Below are 26,324 nucleotides of genomic sequence, written 5' to 3' on the forward strand. Positions count from 1 at the left end.
GATTCCTTCTTTAGTTTAATTTGGTTCTGGATTAAATCATTACATTAATGAACAGTGAGATGAGATAGTTTTAGAAAAAAATTAAAAGTTGATTAAAATATTATTAGAATATTATTTTTTAATATTATTATTGTTTTGAGATTTGAAAAAGTTGAATTATTTATTATATTTTATATAAAAATTTGAAAATGTTGTAATGAGATATGAGATGAGATAGTTCGATCGAGGACGGAATTTGCCCGCCTAAAAGAAAAGTTTCTTCTGTTTCATAAAAACTAAAAAAGAAAAGTTTCTTCGAAATGTGTTTGATGATCACTTGATCCTACGTTAGTCTTTTGTCAAGAAAACAATTTCTTTCTTTTCTTTTGAAACAATTACAAGGTCACGATCACGATTTGCCCATATATGAAGTAAAGAGCAGTCGGGCTTTCACTCATGGGATTGGCTAACAACTAAATAGAATGGATGGGCCCGATTTATAACATAAAGAGCCCATAGAAAAACATGGGCCAGGATTCTCTCCAATTGCTGTGCAGAAGTTTCTTCGACGCATGGGATGTGTTTAAAATATGGATCCGGATGTGTGAATCAATTAAAACATGCTGTGGGGTAGGTTCATCAAATTAAAGAGAACTGTGGGCCTTTGAGCATTTCCTCCAAGGCATGTATGTCCGATGTCCGATGTCCGATGTCCAGGCTGGATAACTGATTACATTACCTACTTCATTAACAATAGGAAAATAAACATAAATTAATACTAAGATCCGTATACACCCGATTAACTATGTGACAATTTTAATGTTACTTTGCCCTAAAGTCAGGTCATCGAAATTTCCATGTGCCGTGCAGCGGCTATCTTATGTGGGCGACACTGTCCCACCTTCCCGGTACGAAGGGTCAGCCCCTAGACCACCAATCTGTCTTAAAAGATTGACGAATGATTACGCCGTACGTTTTTTTTTTTTTTTTAATTGGCGTGATAAATAATTTTTAAATATATAATTATTGTATTTATGGGTTGGAGAGAGGATCTCTAGGCGTTTGGTGCAGGTTAGATCTCAGTGTCCTCTGGATAATATACTTTTACAGTTGTCTCCTGCCCACGTGCGGTCCCACCCACTCTATATGAGGTCTTCTTTGTTTTCTACATCGGCAAGCCTTGGGTTGTTATTCTCTACATCTCGCACTATTGCAGTAACTAAACACCAGAAACTTCTGCTCAATGAACCAGTGACACGTTTATTCAATGAAAATAAAATGCTGATTACGGCTAGATTAATTATTAAAAAAAAAAAAAAACCTAAATATTTCATACTGCTAAACAGTCCTAAACTTACTATCAATACGTTTTCTTATTTTGATTTTATTTTCTTTATTTATATTATTTCTTTTAAGTAGGTTTTTTCTCTAGCATATATTTTGTTTAAGTAATAAAATAAAATAAAATAATAATACTATAAATTTAGGATGTATTTCTCTTAATAAAAAGTAAAATCTATTATAAAAAAACTAGAATTTTTTATAGATAAATTCTACTTATTTCAAAAAATCTGTATAAAATTTTCATAATTTAAAATGAATAGTATTACATGTATTTATATTTTTACTTATAATTTTACTTATAAGATTTATTTTATTAATTTTCTTTTAAAATTTAAGTTTAGAATTTCAAATTTTATAATTTTTAATATATTATTAATTGACATGCGAAAAAATAAACTTTTTATAACATTTTTTTAAATACATTTAATATTTTTGATTTAAAATTGCACCAAGAACTTTACAAAAAATGAGGTCAACTGATGCAGCTGCATATTAATTACCCACGAACGTGATACAATAACTGCTTGAGTGGACTACAGAGGATCGGGGCCTAAGGCACACGTTAGTGTCGGTTACTCTTGTGTTAAAGCCATTCAGTCAACGAGTTTTTACGAGTCTGTAGTTACTCGTCAATTCATCGGCGAGTTTTCGGAAATGTTGGCGGGACCCAAGCAAAATGTCGCTGTCTTTGCCAGCTCTTCGCAACTTGTGCCAACCTTAGTTTCCCAAAAAACCAGCCCTTTGTTACAATCCCGTGAACTTCTTTTCCCGATTTAGCCTTTTTACTCTATTGGGTACTTTGAATTGTCTAATACGATAAGTGACAAGAAAATCTGCTATTTTATTTTATTTTATCTAATTTCGGATTTAGAATTTATTATTCATAAATTTATATTCATTCTCACACATTTCACTTATAATTTTTTCATAAAATATGAGAATATTTTTTATATGATATAGATGGATAAATATTGACGGATGATAAATAATTTTTATTCAGATTTATATATAACTCACTACCCATATACAAAGAAAATGCAAACTTGTTTATAAAATGTGGATCTTATAAAAAAAGATTAAATTTTTTTTCTGCAAATCTCACTTTTTTCAAAGAGTTTCATCAAGTTTGAACATCTTAAATATGTATGAATTATTATTTTTATGATTAAATTCAAAATGAAGAATGCTCATCCATTATACCATGTATTGGTAATACGAGATTATCTAATAATCAGCATGTATGTATCCATGCTCGCATAATTGCTGAACGAAATAATGGAATAGCTTGAATGTGAATTCTGTAGAAGAATTGAGAAAGGGATGATTTGGTAAACCAAGAAAATTAAAGAAGGGTGCTGCAATTATCTGCAGGTGGGTGGCTCTGTCCCTCCCTTCTCTTTTCTCTGGTCACAGCAGGTCGCTTTCTCTTTTTGTTGTATTGCGTAACAAGCAGTTTACCCAGATCACACCCTCTGTTGCCAAACAAAACCAGAACAAAACAAAAGCAATGCTCTGTTTTCAGTCCTCTCATTCCTTCCTTAATTCCTTTCTTTGTCCTTCAAATCCAGCTCTTCCTCCTCCCTATTCAGCTATCGTCTTTTCCTTAAAAAATTAGGATTTTTTCCCTCTCTCTTTGACGTTGTTCTTTCTATTTTTCTCTAAATTCAGCCCAACTTCATTCATTAAATTCACATTTCTATCACTGTTTTTCAGCTTAAGTTTTGGCTGCTGAACCATGAGTTTTGTACGGGCATCTCTTTTATTTCATTTCATTCGTCGTCGTCTTCTGCTGCTGCTTCTTCTGCTTCTAGTTCAAAGTCACTCTCTTTTTTCGTACTCAACCCCGATGATATGTACTGACACGACGCGCCTCTGCACGTCGTTTTTGGCCTTCAAGCCTCAACCGAACCAGACCCTGAACCTGATCCAGTCCATGTTCGATGTCCTCGCCAATGACGTAACCGTCGAAGAGAGCAGCAACGGCCTTAACTACCTCTTCATTAGGAAGAATTGCTCGTGCTTGCACACCACAATGCAGTACGCGACAGACACCACGTTCACGGTGCGATCCAACGAGGGCTTCGTGAACGACTTGGCGTTTCGCGCATACGATGGACTGGCTTTCTTGTTACCCAATACGTCAAGGGTGGCCAGGGTCGGAGCTGTCGTTTCGTTGAGGCTCTTCTGCGGGTGCTCCAGTGGATTGTGGAATTACTTGATGAGCTATGTGATGAAAGATGGGGATAGTGTGCAGTCGTTGGCGAGCAGGTTTGGGGTGAGCATGGATAGCATTGAGCAAGTGAATGGGATTGACGATCCAGATAATATCACCGTGGGTGCTCTCTATTATATTCCTTTGAATTCAGGTTAGTCTGTTGCTTTCCTTTTATCATATGTGTTGCATTTGATTCTTTTTTTTTTTTGTGGGTTCGGGCTTATATTTGCCGATCAAGTATTTGGGTTCATCGGGGTCAAATTGCAGCGTTCATATCCTGTTTTGCATGAACAATTTTAGGTAATAGCATTTTAAATTAACGAGCCAATAACTGAATTTTGGGTTGTGATTCAATTTGTTGAGAGATCACATTATTTACAAGTTGCTGGACACACCTTTGATTTATTTATGATAGTTTTTTTTAAACATCAAATTTATTCATTTTCTTATAAATATTGGAGTTCCAAACTAGATTTGATATCCCATGATTGTTATAATAATATGATTAATGTTGACCTTTTCCTACACAATTTTCAGTTCCTGGTGAACCATATCCCCTGGAGAGTGATATTTCTCCCACTCCCGCTCCATCTGTTAACAATTTCGCAGGTATGGATTGAAGTCTCCTGATCAAAGAAAGTCAAATGATTCTACAAGAACTGTGAAAAGCATTTGTTCTATGAATAATGCTAGTATGCTCTCTCATTTTACCCTCTCATTTTGATCGCTCATGTATTTAATTTTTTTTTTTTTTACTTACTGATTAAAGTGATTATTAGTGTATTGATATTTTTTTATTTTTAAAAGTATTTAAATATGTTAAATAAATGTGAAAAGGAAAAATGAAAAAAATAAAAAATAGGAGTTTTGCCTAGGCGGCACGCCCGGCAGTCACTGCTGGGGGCAGCCTAGCATCACTCTTGTTCTATATCTTAATGAACACAAAAACATTTAATTGCATCAACTATAATAAATAGTATTTTATGGTATCCGCTAAAGTCAATCAAGTTATTGCTGGAAATTCTGAAGGATGTAAAACCGTTTCAGTCTAAATGTAAATGGAAAATAATACACTGAGATGTGCCAAAGAAATTTACGTTCAAGTATGCATTGCATATGTTTAAATTAAATAAAGTTGCTTGCCCTGCTAACTGTTTAGCAATGAGGTGAAGTTGTTCATGCAAGATTGCATCTGTACTCTGTTTTGATGTTTCAATTACGGCGGAGAGCATCATGTTATTGATACTCAACAAAGGCATTCCCTTCTGAGATTGTGGTTAGAAGTTACTTAGTTGTGTGAATTCTTAATTTCCTATTTTGATCTACTTCATTTTTTCCAGCTTGTTTTTATCTATTCCTGCGGTTCTTCCAATCATGCTCAACCTAGGTGCTATGCTGTTGCAGTTATTTCGTATAAGAAACATAATGAATTGTATATGATTTTTTCGCAGGTAATCAAGAGAATCGTAAGGCTCATCTGCCTTATAAATGGATTTTTGGAGGTTCACTGATTGGTCTTGCATTGATTATATTATTAAGCATACTTGTTTGTGTTTCCTTGAGGTCATCAAACTGCTTTACTGAAGCCCAAAGGAGTCACACAAAAGATCATGATGAAAAAGTTTCTCATAAGTTTCAGATCCTTCGAAAGCCCAGTTTCTGTTTTGCTTCAGGAAGGTATGTCTGCTGCAAGTCTCAGGATCTGAAGCAAACCAATGGGGAATCTAGCAACCATCAGATTACTGTTCCAAAAGGTATTGTGTCCAAAAACACTTTAGACCCAAAGTTGTATCAGTTTCCGAGATTTGAGTTAGAAGTAACACTAAATGTTTGCACTGTGGACTCTACAGAGATAAATACATTCCATTGATTAGCATAATGAGGGAAGTATAGACCTTCTCCATAGGGTTTGTAAGAATGATGTAAGGAAACTAATTGCAAAAGCATCAATAGGGCATAGCCAAAGTCTGGTAGATTTGACTTTCTTATTTTTTGTATGTTTGCTTCTGTTGCTTAGGAATTAGGAGTAAAAATGACTATAAGTCATTTTCTTCTTATGACATGGATAATGCGTAATTGTAAATTATTGAGGATAATGATTAAGTTTAACCATAAACTTATAGCAATTGGGAAGCCTTAAGCTGCTTCTATGAATATGGTAATTTCCTTATCATCTTTATGCTTGGACTGTCTGACTGGTATTCTTATTTTATTTCTTTCAGCTCTAGGGACTGATGTGTTTGATATGGATAAGCCTGTGGTTTTCACTTACGATGAAATTTTTTCTGCCACTGATGGGTTCTCTGAGTCAAGTCTTCTTGGACATGGAATATATGGCTCCATGTATCATGCCCTCATTCGCGAGCAGGTTAGTAGCTGTGTACTGTACTTTTATTATGATAACTTGGATTTCTTGATCTAAAGTAAGCTTCCACAATGAACAATCAGTAATATATGATAATATTTTCAGGAAGTTGCGATTAAAAGAATGGCTGCTACAAAAACTAAAGAATTTATGGCGGAGATGAAAGTCTTGTGCAAGGTTCATCACACAAATCTGGTAAATCTCTTTGTAGATTGAATAATGACTGCCAGTCTTTTAACTTTGGAATTTGTAGCTTTCAGCAATTTAGAGCTTTGACTCTGGCTTTGGATTAATTTTGTCAAGGTAGAATTGATTGGCTATGCTGCTACTGATGATGAGCTCTTCCTTATATATGAATATGCCCAGAAGGGTTCCCTTGGAAGCCATTTACATGATCCTCATGTCAAGGGTACGCTTACATGTTAATGCTTTGCCTAGAATATATTTTATTGTACATTTGTAACAATTTATTTGTTCTGATTTTACTAATTTTAAAGGTATATCTTTCTAAAATTTGATGAAGTTATTCCTTATAAATATTTGGATCTTTATTAATCAGAAGGATTTTGTTTATTGTGACTATGATGTATAGAACTTTAAAATAAGACACTAACATAAGTCTAGCCTCCTAATGGAGATACAAAAAACTAAAGAAAAAAAATTGTGAGCAATTATTATAGATAAGTCAGCATGGAAGTAATATAAAAGAAAGGCGATGTTAAATATTGTACTTATCATGAATCTGAAACATGAGAAAATGCCATTCGCATTTGTTCTAGGTTTTGATGTCCACAATATTGATGTTGTAATTAGCGGTGGCAAATTCTGGCTTGGGGTATCTGGCTAGCTCATCAAACCTGGTTTTAGAATCAGGCTTAGCCTCGGGTTAAAGGCCTATCAGATCAGGCAAACCAATATACTGGCCTTGCTTTGGCTGGCTTAGTTTAGCCTAAGCTGGGATGTTTTTGTGGTCTTTTTTTTTTATTTTTATTTTTTTTTTTATTTTTTTTATCTCCAAAATATTTTATTACTAATCAACTAAAAAAAAAAAAAAGCCTGGTAGTGAACTGATGACTGGTGTATTTTGCTTTTAGGTAATTTAAAATGTCTTTATGTCGTAAAACTTGATGTGAATTACATTTCATTGCCCTGAAGTATGGTGTTAATTGCGATTTCTTTCTAAACTTGAGGTACATTTGAGCTACCAATCCCTAGACTTGGTGATTAGTTGCAATGTCCATCCCACTATTGAAGTTTCTCCAATTTCCATTGAAAATAACCGCTAGAATTCCATTCTTACTATTGTAGTTTCTCCAATTTTCGTTATACTGGAATTGGTAATAAACACATGATCACAAAGTTTCTGTTTCATTAATTTAACCAGCTTTGGGCAAGGTTCAAGCCTATTAGAAGTTGTTCTGTGCTAGGCTAATTAAGGTGTTAGTGTTAAAGTTTTTTCTTGATACGCATTTTTTTCCTAATAGCTGGTGTTTGGTGGTTGATGGTAGTACAGTCTAGTCTGTGCGGTCCTTAGTTCAAGTCTGGGTTAACCCCATTCCATTAATTTCTTCTGTCTGCATGTATGAGGCCAGCAACTGGTTCAGTTTTATTTGACACATCATATTTGTGGCTCCACTTTCTAGTCACTTAAGATTTTGGATTTAAGGTTATTTAATGCTTGGCAAAGCCTAACACTAAGTGGGGGCTGGATCAATTCCACTTGAAGTTGTTCAAGCTTGTGCATGTCTGGCCGTCAATAAAATCGCATCTGAAGAAGCATTGAATAAATGCACAATTTCTGTCAATCAACTTCCTGGTCTTCACACACCCTATCAGTAAACTGGCATTTTTAAATGGTCAAGGCATGGGTCTTGGTGTTTGGACCTCCAAATCTGCAATATGATGCCTTGTATGAATGGGATATGTATGGCTCTATTCTATTAAAATCTGGGAATGATTTAATTTGGTTGTAGATCACACATCACTTTCTTGGATCACGAGGGTTCAGATTGCCCTTGATGCTGCTAGAGGTCTTGAATACATCCATGAGCACACTAAAACTCATTATGTACATCGTGATATCAAGACAAGCAACATCTTGCTTGATGGTTCCTTCAGAGCAAAGGTTCGAACAATTACACCTTGTTGTTATCACGTGTATAATCCTTATAATCCTTCTGTGCATGTAGTCCATCCCGCTAAATATGTTCTACCCCATAGATTTCAGATTTTGGTTTGGCAAAACTGGTTGGAAAAACAGGTGAGGGAGAAGCTACAGCAACCAAAGTTGTCAGTACATATGGTTATCTGGCTCCAGAGTAAGCAGCTACATACAGTTGACTACAGTGGTCCTTGACGAGTATTTATTTAGCTCAATTGTTTTCCTGTTTCAATGCAGATACTTGAGTAATGGTCTTGCCACCACCAAAAGCGATGTCTATGCATTTGGTGTTGTTATTTTTGAAATTATATCGGGGAAGGAGGCAATTATACGAACAGAAGGTTTGATGATGAAAAATCCAGAAAGACGCTCGCTGGTATCAGTTGTAAGTTCTGCCAATGAGACAACATCTTTCTGATAGAATCATGAATATTTTTTTCCCTTGTAAAATTAGTGTTACGCTCACATGGTTTGATCTGCTCATTACTAAATTTGGAATCATTCAATGCCTAGCTCTCTAGATCAAAAATCCCAATGTCACTACGGTTTGCCAAGGTTCCTAATTTTGTAAGACTAAGGCTTGAGACGGGTGATTGTGAAGCGTCCAGAAAAAATAAATTCCCCAATCCGAACATTCTTGTTCCAGGTACCTTTGGAACGTGAAAACATTATTTTCTTAAAGACACCTAAATTCCAATCTGAGGGCTTAAATATGGTGTTGGTGAGGAAGTACACAATAAATTTGGGTAGTCATTCATGCGTATTTGTGGTATGCTTAACTTTGATTCATACACTATAAAGTTTAAGATTTGTAAATGATTCATTTTTTCCTTTAATTTTCTTGTACAACATTGCTCTCCACGTATTTTTTGTCAAAAGTTGCAGTACCATAGATTGTGTTTTTAACTTTTTATGTTGGAACTGTTTCCTTGCGCAAGCATGCATGTTAGATGCTGCTTTTCTAATACTTCCATGCAATTGCAGATGTTAGCAGTTCTAAGGAACTCACCCGATTCCATGAGTATGTCAAGCATGAAGGATTACATTGATCCAAACATGATGGATCTGTATCCCCATGATTGTGTATTCAAGGTAATATATAGTCATCTTTTGATCTCTGTTTGTGTATGTTCATTACACATAGCTGCTTTTTGTTTTTGTTTCAAAAGTAGTTTGCCAATTAGAATCTAAAGTTGTCCAGCCTTTCTATACAAATACAAGATTGACACATTGATCTTTACAAGAAAGATTGCTCTCATTTTCTTTATGGACAGCAGCAAGGGGAAGCATAATCTAGGGATACATTGATCAGTACTAAGATCTACTTCAATTCTTTGGAGTGTGATATCTGGTGTAATGTTCTTCCACCAAAGACAGAGACCCCCATCCTATTTCCCCCGTTAAATGGTGATTTAAAATATCTTCTATAGCTTGGGAAATCTGGGTGTGGATGATTTATATAACCAGCTTGCTGTCAAGGAAATCTTAGTATTTTCTGTGATAGGAAATAATCACTTTTACTGATTTTTGAACTGCATGGGAAGTATGCTATGGTGATTTACCTCTTCATTTCTGTTTGTGCTTCTCTCTGTATAGATGGCCATGCTGGCGAAGCATTGTGTGGATGAGGATCCCATCCTACGTCCTGACATGAAGCAAGTTGTGATTTCCCTGTCTCAGATTCTCCTGTCCTCTGTGGAGTGGGAAGCAACTCTTGCAGGGAACAGCCAAGTGTTCAGTGGCCTTGTCCAAGGAAGGTAGTGGTGATGTTTCTTTTTAACCCACTACTACTTTGAAGTCTTCCTTTTTCTCAAGCTTGTACCTTATTTATCTTTATAGTTGTGTGTGTATAGTAGCTCAGGTACTCCTCTAAAGTGGTAAGGTACTGGTGTGCTTTATCCCTTTTGCCTTCATTTTTCCTATTTTAAATGTTGTATTCTTTTTCAAGCAGCGTGGTAAAATTTCAATGACGATGTCATGATATAGACAAGGGATAATGATGTTTTATAATACGAGCAATTTGATTATTATTTTTTTTTAAGACTGACCATGTCATTGAAAACACCCTTGCTTTATGGCTGAGGAAAATCCTTTGTTGCATCAAGCAGCTATATGAATACAAAATAGATATGAAAGGGAGTAAGGGAAATACAGGTATGAATCAACAAACTTATGTCGCAAACATGGAATTCCAGTTCTATCGAGTGCATATATCCATAGAAGATGCTTCCGAATCTCAGAAATGGATGAGAAAAAGGTATTTAATCCTAGCTGCACCATGATTATCCATGCCATCAGCAAAATCACGGGGTCTCGCCCTCTTAAAAAAGTACGTTTAACTAATCAAAAATCAGCAATCCATACTTCAAAGCAGGGAGTTCTTTACCATGGCACAAGAAACAAGAGAAAAACTAAGCAGTTTCTGAGAATTTATCCACAAGGAGTCGGACCTGGGTAGGCCTTAGGTGCGTCATCCAAGTTCAGTTTAATGGTAGGGCTAGGGCCTGGAGGAGTCATCCCTTTGATCAAAGAGGCTTGCTGGTTAATGGTAGGAATACGAAGCAACTCAAAAATCATGGCCTTGGAAAATCTTTTATCAGGTTTAAAACAAAAAGCAAGGTTCCTGCAACCAAGTGGCAACTTTTGAATGATAGATTTGCAGGCCTTTCAAATAGCATCGTGCCCATCTGCATTTCTGGCAAGCCGAAGCTCCCCGTAGAATAAGGGAAGGGTCCGACAAGCTGTGCAAGGAGATTGACTTGATCAGAACCAACAAAAACAGACCACCGCACGGAGAGTTCTTCCAACTATGAGAAACAATGTGTAAAACACCAAAAAGGAGCAGCAGCAGTAGTACTGCCAAGAAAGACACGATCCACAGTTTCTAAATGTTCATTAACACAGCAGCAACATTTAGATACAAAAGGAATTCCGCACTGCTGTATTTTCTCATCAACAGGTTTTCTCATTATTCCGTATCTTCCATACAAACACAGCAGTCTTCGTAATTTCCATGATAAACAGAGAATGAAAACACGAACGATTTGATTAACTTGCCAATTTTTGTTTTATCTTCACCGTAGTCTTATACGCTATCCTTTCTCTGCATTGTCGTTTTTCACAACAATTTAACGATAAATTTTGGCTTTTAACATATGGACGTGGAAGCAACACGACTTCAAAATTCAGCCTCATAGATGCTGATATGGCCAGTTTGGGATGAACCCCGGCACGCTTCATTCATCCAAAACGTTCTATGTGTCTCCATAGTATTTAATTTGCAGAATGTTTAACGCTTCAAATGTTGCTCTCCTATTCTCTTCTTTGAGAAAAATAAAAAAGCTCTTGCTTTAGTCTTAGTTACCATTAATTTGAATTTGAATGAATGATCTAAACTTACTCTAATCTTCGATCCCCATGTGAGCTTGATTCCTCCTCTGCGCTTTGGGAAATCCATCTAGAAATGGAACCTAGCCGAGTCCGCAGCCTGGGTTTATAAACAATATGTGCATTTAAAGTGGTTACGTGCATGGCTTGGGTCGTCTGATCAGTGATCATAAAGGTCACTTAAAACTTTCAACCAAATTTGTAATGGGGATGTCTATGGCTTAAATTGCACGTATACGGTGTGCGATCGTAACCCTTTTATTTATACACTTCTTCATTACATAGCCCAAAAGGAGCATATAGTTTCATACAACCAAAAAACCTACTTGCAAAGTGAAGCTAGTATACGGCGAGGTGGATTGAATGATTTTCGAGAGTGAAGAACAGCCCAATTGTCAAGCAAAAGAACATCACCTCTCTGCCAAGGAAAGACTACAGATTCCTCTTCAAGGATGTTAAGACAGTCATAGATGATATCAGCAGGCAAAGGCTTGCCATCCCCAAAGGTAACAGCTTTCACAGGATCATTCCTTGCGTCCTCCCAGCCTGTATAAGCGGCAACCATGCTGTTAAACCAAATCTTGCGCTGTCTTGTCTTGTCATATTTGATAGCTGGAATTGGACCCATTATTGTCTTCACTGCATCCTCTAGCCATTCCATAGTCATTCCCAACTTAGCAGCCCTGTCAAATGTGTTGATAGAGCCATATTATATCTAAGAAGATAACAAGAACTATAGCTGGGAAGCCCTACGATAGAGGGTGTGCAGCATTTCAATTCCTCGTATGAGTTCGTTCAAAGAAGTTGCAACATTTTACCTGTACTGATCATATATTACAGTGAAACAGAGACCTCGGTAAAAATAATAAAATTTAAAGCGTTTGTGGACGAGTGTATTTTTAACTTGTTCCTCCAATCTCATTGCATGAATTTACGATCATATTAACAACCATAAAAAAGTTCCGCGGGCCGTGTCAGGATTGATTCGTGCAACTTGCAATGCAAGAATCCTGAGAATAAAATCACTTCAGAGTATTAACAATGGTTAAAATCGCATACCTTTGCTCAGCCACACTCTTGTCTTCGGTCAAGAAAGTAGACTTCCACCCACGTCCGATTGGAGATGAAGGGTCATCGTCTTCGCCCAATACCCGCGTATACAACAAGCCATGCTCTTCCAGTCGTTCAACGAATTCTGGGTATTTCTCTTTCATTCTTTCGTAGACAATGTGGCTAAGTACTATAGGAGTTTCTCCACCACTTCCAGGCTCTACTTCACAGAAGAAAAACAATTTGGAGGGGAACTCCGGAACCTGTTCAGAAATCCCAATTGATCTTGATTCCTAATTCTTAAATGAGCATCGAATATTTGATCTTGTTACCCATTTCCTCAAAAAAAAAAAAAAAAAAAAAAAAAAAAAAAGAGTGACTAAATTACAGAACATACCTGAGCCATTTCGTGGTGAAAAGGAATCTTCTGGTCCGGAGGGGACTCATTAGCCGTGAAAACCCGACCCACGACGTTGGTACGAGGGGCGGCTCCCCCCACGTAGGGAAGCTCCTCGAAGCCAAAGGCCTCAACGAATTCGTTGAAGTCTGAGGCTGTTTTCACCGGGAATCCCCTGAAGAGTAAAGCGCCGGAGTTGCGGAGCAAAGAGTCGAGTAGCGGTTTCTCGTTTCTGACGGCTTGGGTCAGAAGAGCGAGAGGGAAGGGATTTCTGGGGTTCGGCGAGAGAACTAAAGGGAATTGAACTCCGTTGTAAAACTTTTGATGCGGGATTAGGGTTTCCAAGAAGGTCTCCAACATGGTTTCACCCCCTTGGTTTGCTCTGGTTAGTAGCTCAGAGGACGAGAGAGACCGTGGAAGTTGATTTGGGTAGGGGTGAAAAGGGTGGTTCTGCATCTGCTTTTAATAGGCTAGGATATAGTAATAGGCTGTGTTGGATGCGACTACGGGAGCCCAGCCCAGCCCAGCCCAGCCCGTCCGCCCGCAAAGCATTATCCGAATTTCAAGGTTTGAAACGAAGAAAAAAATAGATATTTAAATGATTTGACTTCATTGGCATTATTATGGCACAAACTATGTGGATGTGTGAATCTCTTGGCAATACACCGTCATAACTACACTTTGTTTTGTATATCGACCTCTGAATTAAGCAATCTTTAAAAAAAAAAAAAAAAAATTGGATGAAAGACTTGGATGCCTTGAGTGAGTGCATTGCCTGAAAAGCAAGATTTTACTTTAAAAAATACTTTAGCCACAAAGAGATTACACAAAAATAAACTCACAAATTAAAATAGCTCAATATGATACGTCAAATTATAAAGTTACTTTTATTTTAATATGAAGCTACATCAGTTTGTAAGTTTATTTTGTATAATCTTTTTGTGTCTGTAACAGTTCTCTTTGACTTTTGATTACATAATTGTCTTGAAGAGAGAGAAATAGGTTTGTCACAAAATATGTTTTTGCATCATAGACTCTATGTATGCATGTAACGGCTGGGCAGCTAGAATACGGAAGTATTAGCAATTTCCAATCAGAGGAAAGAGAGGAGGGCAACTCATTTCTCAAGAACATTAGTTTTAAGTAATGAGTCCACAAAAATCTTTGTTCAAATATGACCACTAGTATAATAAAGCATAAAGGCTTGAATTGCCATACCAAGCACCTTTTAAAATGATTTGAATGAACACCGCAGAGAACCCAACAAAATTCTATTATGCCTGGTTTCCTTTTACAGGACCTATTTTCACCTTTTTTGTTCCATGGTATTAAAAGGAAAAAAAAGGCTATATCAACCAGAACCAGCTACAATCTGAAAATATGTTTATACATATAATTGGAAGCTGGAATGAACATACATTTAGATATATTACTACTTTACCTCACATCTTTGCGGCATCAGCACAGTAAAACACCAGTCCGCCACCAGGTCTACCTGCTTCAAAAAATTGGGAACTTTTTACTTCAAGGCAGCAGAATTTGGATTAGAATAAATCAATCAGAAATTTCATCTTCAGCTCCACTAGATTGATCAATGTCCTGATGCCGGGCAACCTTCTGTGGTCTTCCAAGGCCATCTTCAATGTCTAACCCTCCCCTCTTAGAATTTGAAAAACTCCCCTTCGAATTTGAATAAACCTAGAAGCGCAATAAACTCAGTAATATCTCATAGGTCCTTTACTACTAGTCAATAGATGGCTCCATCATGGTCATACCTCTGAATCCCTCAGTTCGACTGCAGCAACAGCTGATCTCCGCCTTACAGTAACTCTGGAAGGTACAGGAAAATATTCGACCTCGTCGCTAGATCTTCCTTCTTTGGCCCTCTTTTTTCTTAAAACGAGTTTTGTTGGAAGAGGCTACATTAAAAGAAAAGTCACTGAATAACAGCCAAAATGTGTGCATGCACACTGGGAAAATGATAAGAAATCAAGGTTCAAGTGGATACCACATAGCGTGCTTCTGCTTCATCAAATGAAACAAGGTATGTTGTGGGGTCATCCACATCATCTAGACGAAACTGTTGAGTGAAAAGAAAAACTCAGTAAGAAATTAAATGCTTGCTAGCTGGAGTAGCATGTCAGAGATGTAGAGACATACATCATAATGATACTCGCGAACCCAAGAGTATGAGATGTCTTCGCGTTCATCATAAATATTTTTGGATAGCTGCCACCGTTCGACATGAACAGACCAATAAATTAATAAGTTGCCCAATCATGGTAAGTATGATAAAACTTTTAACTTTACATATTGGCAATTATCACCTCATCCGGAGAAGGGACCATGTATGCCAAAAATGATTTGTCCGTATCAGAGCCCGTTGCCATATAACTTTTCATAATGGCCTGAATGGATCACAATAGATGAGGTCCAACACATACACATCACTAGCACAGATAGAAATACATAATATTTCATGAAAAATTAAAATGGTCTAATAAGTATTACTTTAAGTCTATGCATTACTTGTGCATAATAGCTTCTAATCAAATAACTGATACGAGGGGTTGGTCAATAAATGTATGAACTCTAAGATGATTAGAACTCTCAGTTTTAGCTTTTAAAATTTCGTATCACTAAGGAAGAAAGACTGCCACAGATTGATTGATGAGAACTATATTATCCTTTTTTTTTTTTTTTCCCGCAGGCAGGGGGTGCTGTAGGTTGGAAATTCCAACAGCATTCTACTAAGAATTGGGTGGGAGGAAATTACTGAATATGTTATCCCGCTTATAAAATTCTGGGGAAGACAACAGAAGGCAAACACATCTCCACTGACTGTAGCGTAGGCATGGGAAGGTCATAGTGCTCAGACAACAAGTACAAGGTGTCAGATAGCTAACTCTAAAAAATTAAATTTTAATGAAAATAGGCTAAAACCAGAATCAGTACCAATTTTTCCAAGTCTTTCATATGCCCATGATGGACTTATTGCATTCACACAACTTAACAAACTATACTTGCAAAAAAAAAAAGTAAAATAACACACTCAAATCACCTGTGATTCATAGGCATCACGAACAGTTTGATCCAGCTTGCCATGGACTTCTGCATCAGCTGTAGGAGCACTATCAAATGCCGCAACAACAAATTGGTCGTCATACCTGTTCCATAGCATCATATACGACATACTAATCAGTATGAATACTGTTGGATGCAATATGATACTTAATGACTAAACAGTAAAGGTCTTCTAAATAATCCATCAGCAGCAAAAACCCTTCATCTGCATTATTCTCCTAAAAAACAGAACTTCAACTAGAGGACCACCAATTAGTACACGTGTGTTTGTGCTAGCAGGTTTTTAATCGCCAAAAGCATAGCTCAGCAAAATAATGGGCTATTAGGGACAACAACTCAGACATGACTCAGGCTACTTCAGTTTTCAGCAACACATTTTTTATCAGTTAAACAAGGATTTTATCGATGATATAAATAGGCATAGTCAGTTTTCAGCAGCGCACACATGATAAACCCATAGAATTGAGTTGATGCGTCAATCCCAACACTACACAATATTAATAATCTGTGATATAAACAGATAAACAAACATTTTTTTTTCCATAACTAATTACTAATAAACAAACATAAGACAGACAAGAAGAAGCTATAGCTTTTTTTTTTTTTCTTTTTTTGCAATGTAGTAACACAGACAAATGTCTGAGTGAGAGCCAATCTGATTTAAAACATACTTACAAAAAAAACATTCAAAAAATACATACCGATCAAAATCAGGCAACAAAGGCAGAACCTCTAAAGGATATAAATCTTTGTTAGTTGCATGGACAGGGTGTGACTTGCATGCCACAAATGAGGATTCTATTTCCTTGATTTGTCTTTCCCTGAAAACAAATAATTATATAACCAATAAGTATAAATACAAGGCTCTCACACAGTGCGAAATTCTCTACATACTAAGAGGTTAGAGTAAGAACAAACCTATTGTTAAGGTTCTCCAAAATGTTACGGCCTCCCTTCATTTCTCTCAGGTCTTTTGCTTGTTTCTCAGTTAAAGACTGAAAACACCAACATAGTTAGCCATGATAATGAACCAATCTGTTTCAAGAAAGCATTGCTCTCTAAGAGTAGCTTATGTAATCAATTACCTGCTTTGTTGATTCCATGCTAAGAGGAGATATATACTGTGTTTTCACCAGCCAGGCAACACCTTTATCAGTAGGCCTTTCTTTTCGTCTAATGCCATTATTCTTTACAGGGGTCACTGCTACATCATCATGCAACAATTCCTCGTCTTCTGGAGCAAGAGGTGGTCTAGCACTAGGAGGACTAATTAAACGAATACATGAAGATGATGAGATTTCTTTTTGCTAAACATAACTGTTGCAGTTATAAAAAAAGGTTAAAATCTATCTGAGACATACTTGTATACACTGAGGTCAAGAAGGTCAAGAGGTATCCCCAGATCTGGCTCGACAAAAAGTTTGGGCTTGTAAGTTTTCTCCAAAGATGTGATCGTGTATTTTGTATATCTGAAAAAATAAAGCATAAAAATTACCACAACATTGCAGGATGCATTAGATCATAATTCTTTAGACATATGAACACAACAAAGCAAAATAATAATACCCAGAAGCTTAACAAACGAAACCCTTAGGATACATTTGGTCTAACCACCCCCTTGGCAAGTTGGGGTGGCCAAGCCACTCTGCTATGGCTACCCCCTCTTGGCCGTGGGGATGGTTGCAACAACCCAAGAATTCACCCACGGAATGACATTCCGGGGTGGCGTGACCACTCCCATGTCCTTTGAGGGTGGTCCAGCCACCACCAATGAGAGTGGCCTAGCCACTCCTGAATATCATTGGGGTTTTCTTTTTTTTTTTTTTTTTCTTTTATTTTTTTTTTTTTTTTTTTTGAAGCAGCAAATGTGAGGTAATGAAGAAGTATTTTTGGTAACATTTTTTTTCCCTTTTTCCCCTCTTTCTCCTCTGTTCTCAGGCACGCACGTAATCTCATCTCCGGTGCCTCTCGCCAGAGCTGATTCCCTACTTTGTTTCTTTTCCTCCTTTATTTTCTGTTTCTTTACAAGTTACCAAGATGAAAGGTAATGGGAGTTTTATGGGAGTGAACAAAATGGGTCTTTCTAAGAAGTTGGTCATAGGTTCTAAATGTTTTACTCTCGTGAAAGAGGGGGCAGTTTGGCTATTTCAGAGAAGAGTTGAAGGATGGTGGTTAAGGTGGTTCTGGGTCCTTCATCGGTGCAGTGGCTGGCCAAGGCCATGGAAACGTGTTCAAAGGAGGAAAAAATGGATTTTTACACCACAGTCCGGGAAGGCAGCCGTAGCTTTATAGCACAACGCTATGCGAATAATTGAGGCCGTTATATGGCAGTGGTGGAATATGGTGGAGAGAGGAGGAATTTTATCTTCATTCCCAAGGAAGAGGGTAGTGGCTGGAATAGGATGGGGGAGGTGCTGCGGGACTTTTTCTTCGACAGAAGAAACACCCACAACGACAGTAACACGAAGTGGAAGGTGGTCGCGGTTCAATCATAGCACCACTCCTTCAGGGAGGCACTGATGGTGGAGCAGACCCATGTGTCTCGGAATGGGAATGACGGCATGCTAAGATAGAGAGGCATGCTAACATAGAGAGGCGTGTCTACGGGACTTGGCTCTGACAGAGAGGTGTGGCCTGTACAGTGGCAGAGTGGTGGTAGCAGACAAGTAGGTGGCGTGGCAGAGGGGGAGACTTTGAAACTTTTGCTGGAAACTAAGGCGCAACTGATAGATATGAAAAGCAAAATCGACTGGTTAACAAGGAAGGAGATGGGCTCGGTTAGTAAAGGGCCTTGTGTGGGCCTGGAGATGGATGCAGAACAACTTAGGCTTAGGCCTTAGGCAGATGGGCGTGAGCCCACAACTATTAGGCCTCAGTCTGGTGGGAACTCAAGTAATAACTGGATGGTGGGGTTTAAGCCAAAAATTATGGGCCACAATGAGCCCATTAGTCACAAGGCCAAGTCTGTATCCTTCAAGCCCAACCCTCAATTTGGAGAATTTGCAAGGACGGAGACCTGCCCACTACCAACGGTAACTCCACAACCGTGCCGAAGGAAGCATCGGAAACACCGTGTTTAGTGGTGGGTCCTATGCCAGTGGCCCAGACAGCACCAGCGGCGGTGGTGGAGCAAATTTTACCATCGCGCGTAGAGGAAAAAGATGCTATACTGCCAACGCCAATCTTTTACCCTGAGTTCTGCACAAAGAAAGTGCCAATTCTCAACGTGGAAGCCATCTCTTCCCAGATGGAGGCTTCACTTGCTTCTGTCGAACATCTTGAGGTATTATCGGAAGGTGGGGATGAGAGGAGTTCGGATTTTGTGGAGGATAGCGTCGTGGGGCTACATCAGAGGCTCACGGAGGTCAGTGATGATTTATGTGCGGCTCCCGACACCCATGAGATTACCCTTCCCTTTGATAACGTGGAGATAAACGTGGATTTTGTGGTTGAATGGGAAGGATGTAACCTTTTTTTTTTTTTTTTTTTTTGGGGGGGGGGGGGGGGGGGGGGGGGGGGGGGGGGGGGGGGGAGATGCTAGTGACAGGGACCCATTCCCACTGAATTGTCTGCTACCAAATGACTTTGAGATCTCTGACTGGGTGCTTAAAAAGGTAAAGGACATCCAACATATGGTGGTTATGGAGTGTGTGAGTTACAAAGAGCAATTTATGGCCCTTCTCACTGCCATTAAGGTGGGTCATTCTCAGTCCAAGAAAGCTAGAACCAAAAAATAGAGGGAGCTAAAGAGGCTTAATTGGTCTTTGAATGAGAGTAGCTCAAGCCATGATAGGTCCAAAAGGAAGGGTACTGTTGTTTCTTTATGAAGCCGAAAATTGTGTCTTGGAACATGCACAGGCTGAATGAGGGTAATAAGCGTCTTCACATAAAAAACTTGTTTCGGAAATGGAAGGCGGACATTGTTTGTTTAAAAGAAACTAAGTTGAAATGGGTGACCAGAAAACTAGTGAGAAGTGTGTGGAGCTGCCCGTACGTAGATTGGGTTTATCTGGCTTCGAATGGGGCATCGGGTGGTATTCTTGTGATGTGGAATAAAAGGGTGGTGGAGAAAATGGAGAAGTTTATAGGGAAATACACAATGGCCTGTTCTTTTAAGATGGTGGAGGATAATTTCTTATAGACTTTTGCAGGTATTTATGGACCGAATGTTGACAACATCATAAGTCATTTGTGGGAAGAACTTGCCGGAATATATAGCTGGTGGGACCTCCCTTAGTGTATAGGTGGTGATTTTAACGTAATAAGGTTCCCTAGTGAAAGATCTGGAGACAATCGTCTACACCCAAACATGACAGATTTTTGAGTGTATTGTTTACTTGAACCTGGTGGATCTACCATTAATAGGTGGTCCCTTCAGGTCTAATATTTAGACGTGGTCTCGACTAGACATATTCTTAATATCGCCAGATTGGGAAAGTCATTATCCGGAGGTATGTCAGAAGAGATTGTCGCGCCTCTGCTCGGATCACTTTCCCATATTGTTAGATGGAAGCGGTATTCTAGGAGGTCGTTGCTACTTTAAGTTCGAAAACATGTGGCTTAAAATCGAAGGCTTCATGGATAGGGTAAGGCTTTGGTGGTCATCTTATCAGTTTCATGGTACCCCCTCTCATATTCTTGCAGGCAAACTAAAAACTCTAAAGAATGATTTAAAGCTTTGGAATTCTCAAACTTTTGGTGACATAGGGGAGCAAAAGAAAACCATGATGGAGGAATTACAAAATCTTGAGAGGATTACTGAAGATAGAGTCCTCACCTCAGAGGAAGTCTCACGTAAAGCAGAGCTAGCCTCAAAGTTGGAAAGAGTTTTATCTCTAGAGGATATCTCTTGGCAACAGAAGTCAAGAGCACCTTGGTTGAAAGAAAGGGATCGAAGCAAAAAAATTCTTCCATAGAGTGGCTAATTCTCACAGGAGAAATAACACCATTGAGATGCTGAAAATCAATGGTAGAGACTGCACAGAGGCTCCCATGATCGAGGAACATGTGGTGAGTTTCTTTGAACATTTATTTACAGAAGGAGGGGGTTGGAGACCAAAATTAGATGGACTCGGTTTTGATTCCACAGTCAGCATCTTGGTTGGAGAGATCATTTGAGGAAGAGGAGATATATGATGTGGTCAGAAGAATGGTGAAAGATAAAGCACCAGGTCCAGACGGCTTTTCGATGGGCTTTTTTCAAACATGTTGGGAGGTAGTGAAATAGGACATTATGAATGTGTTCCAGGAGTTATTTTTGGCTGGGAAGTTCAAGAAAGTCTAAATGTTACTTTTATTGCTTTGATCCCAAAGAAGACCAGAGCATAAAAAGTAAAGGACTTTAGGCCCATTAGTCTCATAAACAGGGTTTACAAAATCATTTTTAAGGTGCTTGCAAACAGGCTAGGGGTGGTCATAGGTAAGACAACTTCAAAGCCACAAAATGCTTTTGTAAGGGGTCGCTAAATCCTGGATTCAGTCCTAATAGCCAATGAATGTCTAGATAGTCGATTAATGTCTAGTATTGCAAGGATTATCTGTAAGCTAGATATGGAAAAGGTGTATGATCATGTAAACTGGGACTTCATTCTTTATTTATTAAAGAGATATGACTTTGAGAAGAAATGGGATATATGGATCAGATGATGCACTTCAGCAACAAGATTCTCAGTTCTGATCAATGGCAGCCCAGAGGGTTTCTTTAACAGCTCTCAAGGCCTAAGACAGGGAGATCCCCTGTCCCCTCTCAATAACAGGTGTAAGGTGTAAGGTCACTTCTCTTCCTATGACATATTTGGAATTACCGTTGGGGCTGCAGCGTCACGGGCCTTATTTATTTTGGATACAGTTATTGAGAAAATAGAACAAAGATTGGCAGGGTGGAAGAGATTGTATTTGTCGAAAGGAGGCCGAAAGACTCTTATCAAAAGTACACTCTCTAACTTACCAACTTACTTTCTGTCTGTATTTCCAATTTCAGCTAGTGTGGCGGCACAAATCGAAAAACTCTATCGCGATTTCTTATGGAGTGGGATGGGAGATGATTTCAAGTTTCACCTAGTCAGCTGGGATAAGGTGTGTAGACCAATTCTGTCAGGTGGGTTGGGGATAAAGAACTTGAAAACATTTAATCGGACACTCTTTGGAAAATGGCTTTGGAGATACAATATGGAACCAGAAGCCCTCTGGAAATTAGTGGTAGATAGCAAACATGGCAGTTTATGGGGGGGTTGGTGTACAACAGAGGGGGAATGGCTCCTATGGTGTGGGGGTTTGGAAGCAAATAAGACGAGAGTGGGGGGTGTTTACTCGCCATACTAAGTTTATGGTGAGGGAGGGTACTCGTATAAAATTTTGGAGGGACATTTGCTGTGGAGAGGAGGCTCTAAAGGATTATTTCCCTTCCGTTTTTCGAGTGGCATGTGATCAAGAAGTTTCGGTGGCGGACCTTATGGTTCGTTCACGGGACCAAGTCCAATGGAATGTCACCTTTAGTAAAGCAGCCCAAGATTGGGAAATAGACAGTTTTGAGGCTTTTTTCAGCCTAATGTATTCTATGAAGCTGAATGGATTGCTGGACAATAAACTATGGTGGACACCTGCAGGTAAGGGTACTTTCTCAGTTCGATCCTTCTACAAGTCCCTTAAACTTCTACCAAATACTCATTTCCCATGGAGAAGATTGTGGAGGAATAAGGCACCTCCCAAAGCACTCTTCTTCTCTTGGACAGCGGCTTTGGGTAAGTTTCTGACTATCAATAATCTACGAAAGCGCAGGGTAATTATCTCAGATTGGTGTTGTATGTGCAAGAAAACTGACGAGACAGTGGATCATCTCTTGCTACATTGCGAAACAGCGAGTGTCGTGTCGAGCGAAGTGTTCAGTCGAATAGGGTTAAACTGGGTGATGCTTGCCACAGTGGTTTGAGTTATTGGCCAATTGAGTGGTGCTGGGTGGTGCTTCACAAATCAAAGTTGTGTGCAAGATGATCCCTACCTGCATTATCTAGTGCATATGGCAAGAGTGTAATGAGCAGACATTCGAAGACAAGGAGCGGACACTAGAGGAGCTTCGTGCTTTATTTTTTCGCACCTTATCTCTTTGGGCCATAGCTATAGATTTTAATGGCCTAAATGTACATGATTTTCTTTCTTCTATAACAACCTAGATAGGTCTTATCTCTTGTATAACTTCTTGCGTACTTGGGCTATGCCTATCCTTATTAATCCTACAATTTACTTATAAAAAAAAAAAATCATTGGGGTTTTGCCACCCATGTGGGTTCATAGGATGGCCAGCCACCCATAATGGTTTTTTTTTAACTTTTTTTTTATCGGTAAACAAGATTTTATTGATCATAAAAATAGGCAAAAGCCCAAGTGCACGGCACTTATACTCAGAAGTATATTTTTACTATTTTGATATTTTATTTTTTAAAAGACATTTTAATAAACTGAATAATCACTCAATTCCAAGATGACAAGTAGCACAAAGATATTAGAATCGTAGCAGCACCCAAAAAGATGGGCAGATATTCTTCTTGGTATATAAATACACACTAGAAGCCTCATTGCTCAGCTTCATTTTTCTAAACTCCCTTGAAATGGTACTATTTCCTTTTGATGAACCTTGAGATCTACAAGTTACACTAATTATTATTGTTTGATTGTGATTATTACTTTGGAATTGAGTAGAAGTAATTTTCCACTTAATAAAATTCATATAAAAATTTAATTACAAAAAATTAAATGTAAAGGTTCATAACTCCTTGAAGATTTTGATTTTCATCACAACACCTAAACATGGAAAATTACCATCATAAATAGTGCTACTACATCATCAATTAATTCTCAACAGCTTACAAGTATGTCCATGCCAATGAAAATACCACTGCATGAATGTTAGCATGCTGAGTTGACACATATAGAGATATATAGATGCTTATACAATTGGTCCCGAGCGAGAGCGAGAGAGAGACATACTGATCTTTCTCATTCTTCATAGCCATGAGCTTTGGTTGTGCACTTGGATCTGGGAGCTCGTTGCGGAATCTTAAAGAAGCAAACAAGGGAAATTGCATGTAGAAAGGATGTCAGTAACGGAAGTCAACAATGTAAACATTGTTGAACTGGAAAATGCAAGCGTCAATTCTGACCAAAAAGGTTTGTAATATCCAACGCACATATATGGCATGTATAGAAAGTAATCAAACGCAAGATCCAAAAGTCTTCTCTCACACATTCACCTCTCCCATCTGCATCTTCACAAATTTATTATAATTTAGCTCCCACTTTGTCCCCAAAATGCCAAATGAAAAATTAGTGAGGAATAAAGAATGATCAAAACCATTCACATAGACCAGAACCGCCCGCCCACCAGGAAAACAAAAACAAAAACAAATATACATGCTCCTAGCCAAGCCACTAAATTAAATTATCAATTACACCACTTACATGAAAACTCCAGTATCAGCTATCTAGTTGTAGTTACAGTCCTACTTCCATACTTCTTTGATAAGTTGGAGCGAGGAAACAAATAAACAAAATTGAAACCAAGGATAGTCATCAACATACTCACTTCAACTTGCACAAGAATGTTGTTGGCTTCTTCAATCTATTCTCAACCCTCTCACCACTCAACAATGGAGTAGCTCTCCTATCCCCCATCCGTGACCCCACAATCGACCCATGAACCTTTGCAGAGGACAACATCTGAGTCTTTTGTAGAACCGTGTTCTGGGACTCCTTCAACTGCTGCCTTTGTTTCTCTTCCTGTTTTTGCTTTTCAAACTCCCTCTTCTTCCTCAACCTCCTCTCTTCGTCCGTTTCCACCCTCCCCGGTGGCCCATTAGATTTCTTCACTGGCACAGGAGGCACCGGGGGCTTCTGCTGCTGTTTAGCAGGAACAACAAGGTTTAAAAGCCCATGCCTTCCAGAAGCCGTTAGCTCCTTGGAAGACCCTTTATCACGCTCATGAGACCCCCTATCTACTCCACCCACCTTGTTCTGCAGAGGAGCCGATGGAGGAGGCGGTGGTGAACTTGGGGGTGGTGGTGGTGGAATTGATGAACTTGGGGGTGAAGATGGAGGTGGTGGTGGAGGCGGTGGTCGCATTGGCTGTATTGGCGGATGACTATACTGACTGTACTGATTAGACGGATAATAAATAGGAGCTTGTGGGGGCTGCACATTCATCGAGTTTTGTGCCATAGAAGGAGCGGGTGGTGGTGGTGGTGGTGGGTAAGATGACTCCGGAGGGGGCGGTGGTGGTGGATACGGATACTGCTGGTGAGGAGGAGGTGGAGGAGGTTGCTGACCCCTCGGCGGAACGTAATGTTGGTGGTGGTAATTCGAATTCGGGTGCATTTGGCTGGTGTTGTAGTTTTGGGGATATGAAGAAGACGGTGGAGGAGGAGCCGAGGATATAGACCCATCAGCAGCAGCAGCACCACCACCACCACCATATCCACCCCAATTCTGATTGTACTGAGCTCGCTGGTGAGGTGGATGTAGCGGCGGCGGAGGTTGTGGTTGTGGTGGTGGAAGGGGGTTCTGAATCGGGGCGGGCGCGAATGAAGTTTGCGGAGGAAAGGGCCTGTACGAGGCCATGGCGGATTTTCAATCCGAATAAACCCTGGAAGAGAGGGAGAAGTCAGTTCCTGACTCTCGGTTCTCTTAGTTTAGTTGTAGAAACTGATGAAAACCCAAGAACAGAAGCACTGGAGTTCCAATTATTATAATTTCTAATGAACACTTCAGAAACTGATCAAAACCCTAGAATAGAACGCTATGGATTTCGAATTATTGTAATTTCAAAATCGACAGAGCAAGTCAAACTCTAGTACAGAGAGCTTCCAATCTCTAATTCCTGGACTTTACGGATGAACAGAGATAGAATTCTCGGAGATAAAAATAAAATCAAAACCCTAAAAATGAATTGCAGATTTAGGAATCACTTACAGAGAAAAAAAAAAAATTAATGGACGAGCTCTTGTAACAAACCCTAGCAGGGACAAAAAATTGAAACCCGAATCCCAGTTCTTACACTCCAAGAGTCAGAGACCCTAGGAAAGAGAAATCACAAACTACGACCCCAAATCTTTTAATTCTCTCAAAGACTCCCCTAAAACCCTGAATTGCAAGAATGTACGTAACTCGCACATATACATACATATATATATGTATAGAAAGAGAGAGAGCTCGGAGCCAGAGGGACCGGAGAGATTGTTGAGGGCAGCTGAGAGGGATCAAAGAACGTCGGCGGGCGTCTGTGAGATACAGAGAGTCGGTGTAATTAGATTTCTCAATGGAAAACAAAAAAAATTATAGTTTTGTTTTTATA

General features: G+C 38.8%; 3 protein-coding genes across 3 annotated transcripts; 1 reads left to right on the forward strand and 2 right to left on the reverse strand.

Annotated features, from left to right (window-relative positions):
* The first annotated feature begins 2,723 nt into the window (after positions 1-2,723).
* On the forward strand, positions 2,724-10,099 carry LOC121247707 (lysM domain receptor-like kinase 3). Its single transcript, XM_041146119.1, has 12 exons — positions 2,724-2,938; positions 3,037-3,689; positions 4,076-4,147; positions 4,990-5,292; positions 5,761-5,906; positions 6,009-6,098; positions 6,207-6,312; positions 7,877-8,028; positions 8,124-8,221; positions 8,302-8,449; positions 9,049-9,156; positions 9,661-10,099. The coding sequence occupies exons 2-12, from the start codon at positions 3,059-3,061 to the stop codon at positions 9,823-9,825; spliced, it is 2,019 nt and encodes a 672-aa protein (XP_041002053.1). The 5' UTR covers positions 2,724-2,938; positions 3,037-3,058; the 3' UTR covers positions 9,826-10,099.
* Positions 10,100-11,668: 1,569 nt separating this feature from the next.
* LOC121247709 (clavaminate synthase-like protein At3g21360) lies at positions 11,669-13,369 on the reverse strand. The gene is made up of 3 exons (XM_041146121.1): positions 12,899-13,369; positions 12,511-12,764; positions 11,669-12,134 (listed from the first exon to the last, which is right to left on the reverse strand). Exons 1-3 carry the CDS (start codon positions 13,352-13,354, stop codon positions 11,774-11,776), a joined length of 1,071 nt encoding a protein of 356 aa, XP_041002055.1. The 5' UTR covers positions 13,355-13,369; the 3' UTR covers positions 11,669-11,773.
* Positions 13,370-14,154: 785 nt separating this feature from the next.
* LOC121247706 (protein PAF1 homolog) lies at positions 14,155-26,275 on the reverse strand. The gene is made up of 12 exons (XM_041146118.1): positions 24,561-26,275; positions 23,966-24,034; positions 17,344-17,451; positions 17,068-17,248; positions 16,901-16,977; positions 16,684-16,803; positions 15,960-16,065; positions 15,226-15,306; positions 15,059-15,127; positions 14,907-14,978; positions 14,674-14,817; positions 14,155-14,596 (listed from the first exon to the last, which is right to left on the reverse strand). Exons 1-12 carry the CDS (start codon positions 25,589-25,591, stop codon positions 14,453-14,455), a joined length of 2,202 nt encoding a protein of 733 aa, XP_041002052.1. The 5' UTR covers positions 25,592-26,275; the 3' UTR covers positions 14,155-14,452.
* Positions 26,276-26,324: the final 49 nt, after the last annotated feature.

Source organism: Juglans microcarpa x Juglans regia, chromosome 1S (genome assembly GCF_004785595.1).
Source record: "Juglans microcarpa x Juglans regia isolate MS1-56 chromosome 1S, Jm3101_v1.0, whole genome shotgun sequence".
Taxonomy (NCBI): Eukaryota; Viridiplantae; Streptophyta; class Magnoliopsida; order Fagales; family Juglandaceae; genus Juglans; species Juglans microcarpa x Juglans regia.